The following is a 10,981-nucleotide window of genomic DNA, read 5'->3' on the forward strand; positions in this document are numbered from 1 at the left end:
CTCCTGCCCCCTGAGCTGTCCCCCTGTGCTTAAGCAGCCCTTCTTTCTCCCATGATTGTTCTCTCCAAGGAGTGTATCTACTTGAGGTAAATGTTCAACTCACATGTCTGTCTTCTGTTTGGCTGGAAACCACAGGTGTGGGTTCAATTCCAGACCTGAAGGGCAGCTAGGGGCCATAGTCTCAGTGGTTCCACCACTCTATCGGACCAGCAAACCTGGTCCCCCCCCCAACTTTTTTTCCTTGTCTTTGGAGATTTTTAAAAAGAAAACCAATTCGGTCCACTCAATGGCCACTGATTTCTTTCTATGAACTTAGCATGCTGCTGGCAGGTCACCGCTCAGCCCTGCAGTAATGCCTATCTTGCTGCTTTCTTCTGAGTATGTTCTTTAGATGAGAATCTACATCAAGAATATACTGCTCTTGCCATTTCCAAAGCAGTCTTCAGAAAAGCTGTACCTGTCCCTTTATGATTCCTGGTCCCAAAGGAGGATTTGTAATTACTGTATCAAGTGACTGAGACATTCTGCTATATAATGAGTGCACAGCATACAGACCCATGTCAACATTTGTTAACTCAAACTCTTCCACATTTCCATTAAATATCTCCAATGCCTCTTCATCTATGCCAAACCCAACACACAAGCCTGCTCCTAACACTGCAGTTCTGATGCCCAGCACTCCACAACCACATCCTAGATTGGCAACTGCATTATTTTCAATGGCTCTGTGTGTGTTCCGGATTATACACAGCATAAACGCTGGTATGGGCGGCCTGGTTGGACGCTGCCCTCGATTAGTTTGGGCTCTTCGAATCCAGTCACCTGTTGCAGGTGACTCTCTAGTTCCTTAAACCTTAACTTCTTCACTGGTGGCCCATCATCCTGTGTCCCACACCTCAGGAGGCGGCCAGTGTCTCAGCTAGGGCCAGAAAGAGATAAGGTAACTCTTGATTACCCAGCTGAAACTGCAGCAGTACAGAGACATTCCGTTTTCTGAATGTCTGGTTTACTGAAGTGATCAAAGACCTCAGAATCAGGTCCAAGTTGAACATAAACGCTTGCCATTCAACACAGGGCCCTGCCTTCGGGACTATGTAACCCCATGTGTAATGCTTTACTTTGTTACTGGTATTAAGGATGCTAGAGGGCTCGAGTTTTCTCGTTCACATCTGGGAGACAGGCGTTGGTTCTAAAGTCATACTGTCTGGGTTTGACTCCTACATCTCCCACCTCTAACTGTGTGACCCTGGGCAAGGAGCTTCAGTTTCCTCACATGTAAAATGGGGGTAGTGACAGTATCTGCCTCACAGGATTGTTACGAGGTTTAAATGAGATAATAAATCTTAAGTGCTCAGACGAGGGCCTGACTTATAAACGTTAGCTATTGAAGGAGCTCTGGTAGCATAGTGCCTAAGGCACTTGACTGCTAACCAGAAGGCTGGCGGTTCAAACCCACCACTCACTCCTCGGAAGGAAGATGGGGCAATCTACTTCCGTAGTGATACTGCCTCGGAAATCCAAGGAGGGGTTGCTATGAGTCAGATCCGACTCCATGGCACACAACAACAACATCGCTATCATAAAAAGTCAGGCTCCCACTGAGTTGTTAGATACCAAAGACCATCTATTATTCCACATTAAGGCCACTCGGACTCAAGCAAGAGAACATTACCACTTGGAAAGGCCACACTTCTCCTTAGCCAAGCCAGAAAATCTGCCATGAGTTACAAGTACCATTCTTCCTCCATTTATGTACAACTCTGAAAAAGGCAAGCTCATCTAGAGTTACAGAAAGTGGATCAGTGGCTTCCCAGGGACTGGGGCATGGGGACGGTGAGAGGGTTACAAAGGGGCACCGGGCGACTTCCTGGGGTGGAGCACACGTTCGTTTTCTTGACTGTCCTGGCTTCGCAAGTGAATACCATGGCCCAAACTTGTCAGCTGTGCACTCTGAACACATGCAGCTTACTGAATGTCAGTCACACTTCAATGACGTTAAGGGAAACACTGGATTACAATCTAACTGCACAAGGCCCTCGCCATCAGTTAAGAGGCTAAACCTTACAAGCAGCACCTCTCTATTCGCTACATAGGAATCCAGAAGAAGTCTACTTGCTCTAGGCGGGAAAAACTTCAATCAGTTAACTGTAGGAAAGGAATAAAAACCCCTTTTCAACCTGAGTTGCTGTGTGGACGAAGTCAGATAACAGATGTGAAGACATTTTGAAAAGTAAAAGGCACCACATTATTGTTCCTGCAACATTCTGATCAAATAAATAGACTCAGCATTCACTTTATAAAAGCAATCACAGGGTCCCTTTAACAAAACCCATCTCACTGCGGGACAACCTTTTCAGACTTGAGGCTCAGTTTTGTTTTTAAAAACAGTGCTCCAAGTTAGGCTCCTTGAAGCTTTCTGTTTTGTTTACATAAAACTATGCACTTTACCTAGGGAAGTGAAGGCTAACTCCATAAAATAAGGAAATGGGTTAAATTATGCTCTGGTAAATGTTAAGTGAAGCTTCATTCTTTGTTGAGTGTAGAAAATTCAGGAAGACAGGCTACTGAATCCTGAGGCCTTGGGGCCCTATATATGCACACTCAAAGCCCTAAAAGCTTGGAGATGGATAATTGAAGGAAAACACCACCTTGTTCTGATACCAAGCTATCTCTTAACAGTGTCAGTATCACCTATGTAACACAAAATCAAAAGCCAATATCAGGCAAGACGATTCTCAGCTAAGCATCTCCTGTCCTTGGGGTAAAACATGGTCACTGAAATGCAGTAGCCTGATAGCAACCGGCACAGAGTATGAGGATGAGAACGAACGATGCAAAGCTTTTGTTTTTTAACAACTACTCTTCGGGCCCCGTCTCTGCTGAACCCCAGCTGACTGGCCCAGCCGCCTGTCCACAGTTTCAGATAGGCTCTGGATCTAGGCAGGCTGGATCTTAGTATTTCGAGTTTTAAATACGGCTGAACCATGTAAATAACGATTCTTTTGTGAAAAGTAGATCCACTGAGACACATTTGAATAAAGAATTAAGGTGATTTATACCTGAACTCAAAATTGAGTCAAGAATACACATTCACAAAAACACGCACTTCTCTGAGCGAACGCATCACACCCCGAGAGTGGCCTGCCCGCGCTCCTCCGGGGAAGATGCCTTATAAAGGCATGGCGTCTCCGGCCAGCACTTCAGCTTATGCATAGCCTCAGTCAGAGAAATGCCCACTCTGTTGAATCATCCGCTCTGTGAGACAACAGGGCTCTTGAGAGACTTTTATGCACATAATCACACACAGCTTTTAAGATTCATTCTGGGCAACGAGTGTCCAGGCCAGCGCTGAAATTTATTAGCACATCATTTGGTTTAGATCACCAGTTGCTAACCCTTTGCTTTATATTTGGTCTTAATTCCAAGTAAGTCAGGAGGGTGTTGTCTGAGGCTGCCTCTCATCTGCACTGGTTTTAATACACGTGTTCTTAATTGGGTGAAGGCTATGTTTGGTTGTTGGCTAAGTGTCAAGCACTGAGAGAGATTTCCACTGTAGTCTTAGGAATGAGAACAAACTTGACACAGAAATAAAAGTCTCTTCACCAGAAACGCAGGCAGCTCTGTAATTAACCCGGACAGCTGGTCAGCTGGCCGGGGGATGGATGATGATGATGACGACCCGCGACCACCACACACTCACGGCCTGCCAGCCGTGGACAGTGTCTGCTTCAACCCAGAAATGTGCCTCATTTGCAGGGTAAAAATGTAAAAAGCAGTATTTATTCATTCTTATCCCAAACTGTACCCGAGTACTATAGGAGGATCTGACTGACAAAAACACCCCGAGCCATCAACTCAGTTAAGATCGCCACCTAGTACCCAGCAGCAGGCAAGTGGGTAAGTGAAAGAAAATGGCTAACAGGTGGCCCAAGCACACAAGCCACCAAACCAACAGCAAGCAATCATGGTCAACTTAGGTGCCAGAGAAAACAAATGGGGAATTTTCAGTTCCAAACTCCAGTAAACAGACTACACTGAGCACTAACTTTTCACAAAGAAAGCTTTATTATCTGAGCTTTCCATTAAAGGAAGGAAAGACCAATTTCCCTCCTATTCTCACCAGTCATAAAGGAATCTAATTGGGCTGAAATTTTAGATCCAACACTTTAACGTGTCAAGAGATATCGCGAAGCCTCCTGCTTTGCACTGCTGGAACAATGCAGGCTTTTAGGGGGACCTAGCCCCAAAAGTGCCCCTGTGAGGGTGACAGGAAGAGAAAAAAAAACAGCAAAATATAGTTGAAATGCTAAAGACATACAAGGTGGAATATTTCAGAAAACTGTAATTTAAGAAAATACACAGTATGCAAATTGATCTCTGTTCAATAGAGGGAATCAGCTATTTCTCCTTTCCTTTACTGGGTGACCCATTTGTTTCCTTGACTCAAGACCATGGTCTCTGCCAGGCTGACATCTTGCCCCTTACCCAGGTAAGTGCCATAAGTCACGTTTCTGTACTCATCCCAGGAGATTAAGCCGTCTTGATTCATATCAAACTCCTGCCATTGGTTTTCAACATTGTCATATATGTATTTCTTCTGGGCGTGCTTAATCCAGGATTTCAGCTCCCCCTCCGTCACAAACCCATCTTTATCGGCGTCTATTTTATCTACAATCATTCTACAAGACAAAACAGTTACGTTTCAAGGTGCCGGCTCCACAAGGCTTTCTCCCCGGGGCAGTAGGGACCTACCTAAAACGTAGCCGTAGGTGGCATTTTTATACTCCTCCCAGGAAACGAGGCCGTCCTCATTGAGGTCATGCCCCTTCCACTGCCGCTCTACATCCTCGTAAATCCAGCGCTTTTGTGCAAATTTAATCCAGTCTTTGAGCTCATCCACAGTGACAAACCCGTCCTTGTCGCCATCTATTTTACTTACAATCTTTCTGTAGAAAATGCAGAGAAATCCAGCAAGAGGTTAAAAGGACACAAGGCTGTTGACTTAGCCATGTGTGTGTGCTGTGACCACAGGTGTGACCCAGGGCTAAAGCACTGGCAATTTTTTTTTTTTTTTTTTAAAAAAAAAGAAAGCCTCTAAATGAAACTCCCAAATCAGGCAACAGATTTTTTTTTTTTCCCCTCCCTCTCTGCCAAGTGGCTGGGAACTGGACTCTAACAAGCCACCTAGGTAAGGAAGGCTCAGTCCGTGCCTAGTGCCCTTGGATCCAAAAGCAAAGCCCTCCCATTAGAGGTCAGCTTCAGCCCGTGGTCAGAGTTCATCGTCAGTGACTATCCACTGCTACCTGGGTTCTCCACTCTGGCATAAATATCATGTCAATCCTTCTATTTCCCCTTGTTGCTTCTAGATGAGAGTCCCAGTTTCCTGGTAAGCAATCAAAACCACTGACACGATTTTCTAAAAATGCAAAATATTTAAACCAACCTTTGAAAAAGGTAACACTGTTTAAAACTAGAGATATGAAAAACAATAGGCAAAGACAGGAGGATGCATATTCTGAAAAATGGCCAATAGCTTACAATACGCTGAGATGCTGAACTGGAGTGTCACATATAAGCATGAAAATAGGGAACTCAGGAAATGACGTGGCGAGAACGTGTCTCCCTGAAGATGAGAATGTTAATAAGCTGAGAGGGTTAGTGTGCAGATGATAAAGCAAAACAACACAACCCCTGAATCAACACAACTGTCATATATGCATTACACACATCTATGTGTTCTCCCCTTATGGGTATCTCTCCTCCAAATCTGTCCTCTTAAAGGAAGGATTTCAAAATGTATGTGTGAAATAAAATCTCTGTAGCCTAACTCAGGAAAGCTAAAACCTATGAACAGTCACACAAGTGGCCCATTTTAGAATAGTAACTTTAAATCAAAACTTTCAGCAGAAGTGCAATCTTGGCACCCTCTCATGGTCTATTAATTGCAGAATGAAAAAAGGCTGCCACTTGGTAGCAAATTCTGTCTTTTTCCAGTTTGTTTTCATTTCATGACTACAACACGGGAAAGTGACTAGAACCAGAGTAATAGTGACACTGGGAAGAGATTCACTTGAACTGACCCAGCGTTAGCCGTAACTCTGCTACTCAACTCTTAGAATCACCTACCGTTTTCCTTCAATACTGTGTGAGCCCATGCATTGGCTCTGAATGCTAACAGAACAGGCACAGGAGAAGTGGCTGTGTGTCAAATACCCTCCCTTCTAGCCACATGACCTAAGGACAACATTTTTTTTTTTCTTTTAACAACTTCAACCTTGTTGAGTTTTAATGATACAAACAAATCAAATTATAACAGTATTGAAAATGTCTGCATTTTCTATGATGGGGTCCAGTTTGTGCCCAAACGACCAGTGCTACTGTACAATTCGGGGGGGGGGGGGAACCCTCCTATCCCCAAGAGACATTTCTCAACTGTCATAAATAGTCTAAAGAGACAGTCCAGATCAAAAAAGGCAATGACTGTTCAAGAAGGGATTTCTTCATGCATTTGACCAAATGTCATTCTATTTACTCCAACAGAATTACCCCTATGGTTTCATCAGGGTTTGCAAATGCTTTCTGTAATGGGACAGACAGCAAATACTTTGGGCTTTGTGGGCCACATCTTTTTTTTTTAAAAAAAGGTCTAGGCCCAATGCTCCAAACCCTAATCTTGAAAAGCCTGTTTAAATTTCAGTGTGTATTCCTAGGACACTGGGGAACTCTATGAACCTATTTAGATGCCACCAAGTGAGAACTTAGGAGCGTAGTGCCTAAGGAACTTGACTGCTAACCAGAAGGCTGGCGGTTCAAACCCACCAGCCACTCCTCGGAAGGAAGGTTGGGGCAATCTACTTCCGTAGAGGTACCACCTCAGAAACCCCAGGAGTGGTTGCTATGAGTAGGATTCAACTTGACGGCAGTGAGTAAATAAGCATTTACTCAAGGGCAGACACAATGCACTCAGTGGCTCTGCGCTATTTCTCCTAAGAGGTAACACAGGCCTCTACACCTCAAGTGGCATAAATGAACCCTTTTAAGAATCTGGGCCAACAGATGGACTCCAGGAGGGTCCATAAAATGAATTTTCGGCATGTTCTTATGCATGCACTTGTCTGAGGAAGAGTTCTTAGCTCTCCCTAGACTCCCAAAGGTCTGGGCATGTCACATCCAGACAGGATAATGAACTGTTCTAGCCACTTTCTATAGCAAGTAACTCAAGGGTGAGGACTTCTTTGTATCAAGGACCACCACCTCAAACAAACAAACATTCCTCTGAAGGACACAGAAATGAAAAGTACAGTTAGACTTCTTTTGTTGTTTATAGGAAAGAAAATGACAGTATACACATAAGAGAAAATGCCCTACTTGTCAACATTTTTTATTTATAAGAAAAAGGAATGGAAAACTGTGTATTAAAATTGTTTATAAAAATACTTCCTGTGGTCTTTTAGTTTTATTATTAAATATCTGAAAGTAGGAAAATCTTGCAACTATAGGCATAATCATCTTATCTCTATAAACAGATGGAAAAAAGGGGCCATCAGATGTTCCTAACCTCTGGTTTACCATCACCTATCAAAACAATGTTTAGAAATACCACAGTGAATGAGCAAAAAAAAAAAAAAACCAGTTCACCTGGGATTCTTGCTTCTAACAGTATGTTAGAAACTGTAAACTAGGGCTATTTGTCACTATCTCCAAAATATGGGAAAAGCAAACAGTTCTGTTTCATGAAAAACATGATTTATATCACCTTTTTCTATCATCTTACCCAAGTCAAGGCTGGGAGCTCTGGTGGCATAGTGCCTAAGGCATCTGACTGCTAACCAGAAGGCTGGTGGTTCAAACCCACCAGCCATTCCTTGGAAGGAAGGTTGGGCAATCTACTTCCGTAGTGATATATTGCCTCGGAAACCCAAGGAGGGGTCACTATGAGTCGGATCTGACTCAACAGCAGTGGGTTATCCTAATCAAATGGTCTGCTCATGTGCTGAATTTTTGATATTTACTGATGACAAAAAAGGAACATGTTCTCCTCACCGAGAACCACTGGCAGAGCCCTTCTACTTACTACCTACAGAGAGCCAGAATATCCACATTAAAGTACCATCTAGCCTAATGATACCCAACCTCAGGGCTTCATTATTTACTTCAGTGAAGAGGTAAAATATGGGTCAGACATGCATGAAATCAACAGGCACAACACGAAGACCGAGACACCCTCATGCATCCCTATGTCCAGCCTGGAATGTTAGCAGAGTTAAATTAAAAGTGAGCATGGTCTCTGAAAGTTAGAAAAGCAACTTAACACAAGCCTGAGTTTTTAATACAGTTATCTTTTCTATGTCTATTTTCAAACATTTGGGGACAGTTGCTCATTCTACATAGCAAAACCTTTGCATTATTTCTGCCATGTCAAAGAACAAAACAGCAGATAACCCAATGGAAGAATAACATCAATCTGTTCTGATGTATTTCTGAAAGCAAACTCCTAAGAATGTTTTAGAATCACACTAGGAGAATGTGATACAACTTTCCAGACAAATCTCTTGAGTGTCATTCAGAAAACCGCCCAAGGGTACTCAGTTGAGGAGACATTTTTCACTAAATTGACCTGTACTTTCCTAAAAATTAAGGTTTTGACAAAACCAAAAAAGATATTCTTCAACCCCCAGTTAGAAACAATCAACCGGGATTCTACCAAATCAATTCTTTAGGATTGTCGTTGTCGTTTGTTGCTACTGAGGCAATTCTGACTCACTGTGACCCCAAGTGTGCAGAGCAGAACTGCTCCATGGGGTTTTCAAGGCTGGGACTTTTCAGAAGCAAATCACCAGGCCTTACTGCTGAGGCATCTCTGGGTCGATCTGAACCACTGACCTTGTGTGCCACCCAGTGACTCCTTTTCGAGATTAATACAGTGGAAAAAAGCATCCTGCTGAGAGACAAAGAACCTGACCATGGCCTGGCTTTTTGTCAAACAGCAACTCATACTGTGACTTTTAGACCACTGTTTTGCTTTGTACAGTTTTCTAATCAAGCGAATACCTAAGAATGAAAGCAAAAAGGGTCAGGAACATCCTGGGAAATCATAAACTTTACAGAAAATAAACTGGGGTCCAATTTGCAACTTACCAGCCACAAAAAGACATGGCTTGGGCAACAATAAATAGGTCACTGGCAGTTTTTAAGAATTAAAAGCAGCAGAGATGAGAAGTTTCCTCATATGATGTTCTTTTGGGATCAAGATTATCCCAGCAGTTTAAGCTGGGTCCTGTAGTGCTTGGTATTTCACGCAAAAATGACTTTGCTTTGTAGAATGAGGTGCAAATTGTTATTCAACGGAGAAATGCATGAAATCAGGCTCTCAATTTTTATTGGTAGCAATTCTGTGGTTAGCTTTCAGAAGCGGGAGCTCAACATAGCTTTACTGGGTGACTGAGCATAAAGAGGTAAAAAGAACTGGATGACTGATAGGGAATGGCATTACCCTAATAGCTCCCTGAGAGTTGGCATCTTACCCAAGTCTTTCTTTGCTCTCTTCCGGCGTCAGCTGATCAAAGGTCTTTGCTTCTTCAGCCCCCAGGAAGGCATCATGGTCATAATCAAAACTCTGCGCGTCATTGTGAACCTTGTCGCTGAGCTGAGGCTCATGGTGCACCCGGTCTTTCTTTTCTGTGGGCTTGCTCAAGGCGAAGGCTGTGCATAGGGACAAGCACATAAGAAACTGCCGCAGGTCCATGATCATCAGATCTAAAGGAAAGGAGAGGGCATTAATTCACGAGGCAGTATGCTTAATAATCAAACGGTCAAAACATCTACCTTCTAAGTAGTCTCCCTTCAAAACACATCAAAGTAGAACTTTAATCCTTTTATCCAAATCCGTAAGACTTAAATGGCCAAGGACCAGGATTTAAATCCAGACCTGCTGACTCCAAATCCTTCACTCTGTACCACATCAGTGATCTGGTCTCCAAACCTGGCTAGTGACAATCACCTAGGAAGTTCTTTTTTATTTAAGAAAAAAAAAGAAACAAAAAACTACTTTCCCAACTGAATCAGAACCTGAGGTTGACTCCAGGCAGCTGTAGTGTTAAATGTTTCTCCCGTGACTCTAGTTATCATCAGATTGTTGTTGTTGTTGTTATGTGCCGTCAAGTCGGCCCCGACTCATAGCGACCCCTCCTTGGGTTTCCGAGGCATTATCACTACGGAAGTAGGATTGCCCAACCTTCCTTCCGAGGAGTGGCTGGTGGGTTTGAACCGCCAGCCTTCTGGTTAGCAGGCAAGTGTCATCAGATTAGGAACCAATAAAACAGAAGCCAGTTTCATGGAACTGTAACATCAAGTGGTCTCCTGACCATGGAGTACCCAGGCTCGGCCTCAAATTACCTTCAAAGATCAAACCACTCAGATGGTACAGTCATGGATAACAAGGGCTTTACCATTCTTAAGAGTAGTGTTTCCCTAACTTGCTCGGCCATAATAACCACCTGGATTACTATGTACTTGTTCTAAGTACAGAGTCCCAGCCCTACTCCATACCCCCAACTATCTGTGGAGCCCCAGGAGATTCTTAGGAACAAGCATTTAATGAAAAACATGCCCCAAAACTGCAGAGAAGCTGCAGGGTAGTTACCTGTGTAGCATACTCAAGAGACACCCCAGAGTACTGTTCTGAGGGGTTAAGATCCCAGAGAGAAACTGAAAAACTAAAACTCAGAAAGGATTCCTCCGGGGCTTTCATATTTTAACTCATCTTTCATCAAAAGAGAACAAGTTTTGCAATTTCACATCATCCTGACTCATCTCCGACGTAACCAACGGTTCCCTTACTGCATGGGTAGATGGCTGTTAGGGGTGAGGCTACAGGACACAGAAACGCTGCCTCACATGAAAGTTACTGCACTATTGTTAGGTGACATCAAGTAGGCTCTGACTCATGATGACCTTCTGTATAATGGGACCAAATACTGCC

General features: G+C 43.4%; 1 protein-coding gene across 1 annotated transcript in view; it reads right to left on the minus strand.

Moving 5' to 3' along the window:
- Positions 1-9,751, minus strand: part of CALU (calumenin) — a 15,451-nt gene extending 5,700 nt beyond the window's left edge. Inside the window, 2 exon segments of the mRNA XM_007955414.1 lie at positions 4,486-4,946; positions 9,525-9,751. Of these exon segments, the coding sequence (XP_007953605.1) occupies positions 4,486-4,946; positions 9,525-9,751 (688 nt within the window).
- Positions 9,752-10,981: the final 1,230 nt, after the last annotated feature.

This window comes from Orycteropus afer, unplaced genomic scaffold, assembly GCF_000298275.1.
Source record: "Orycteropus afer afer isolate SDZICR_OR568_19922 unplaced genomic scaffold, OryAfe1.0 scaffold00501, whole genome shotgun sequence".
Classification (NCBI taxonomy): domain Eukaryota; kingdom Metazoa; phylum Chordata; class Mammalia; order Tubulidentata; family Orycteropodidae; genus Orycteropus; species Orycteropus afer.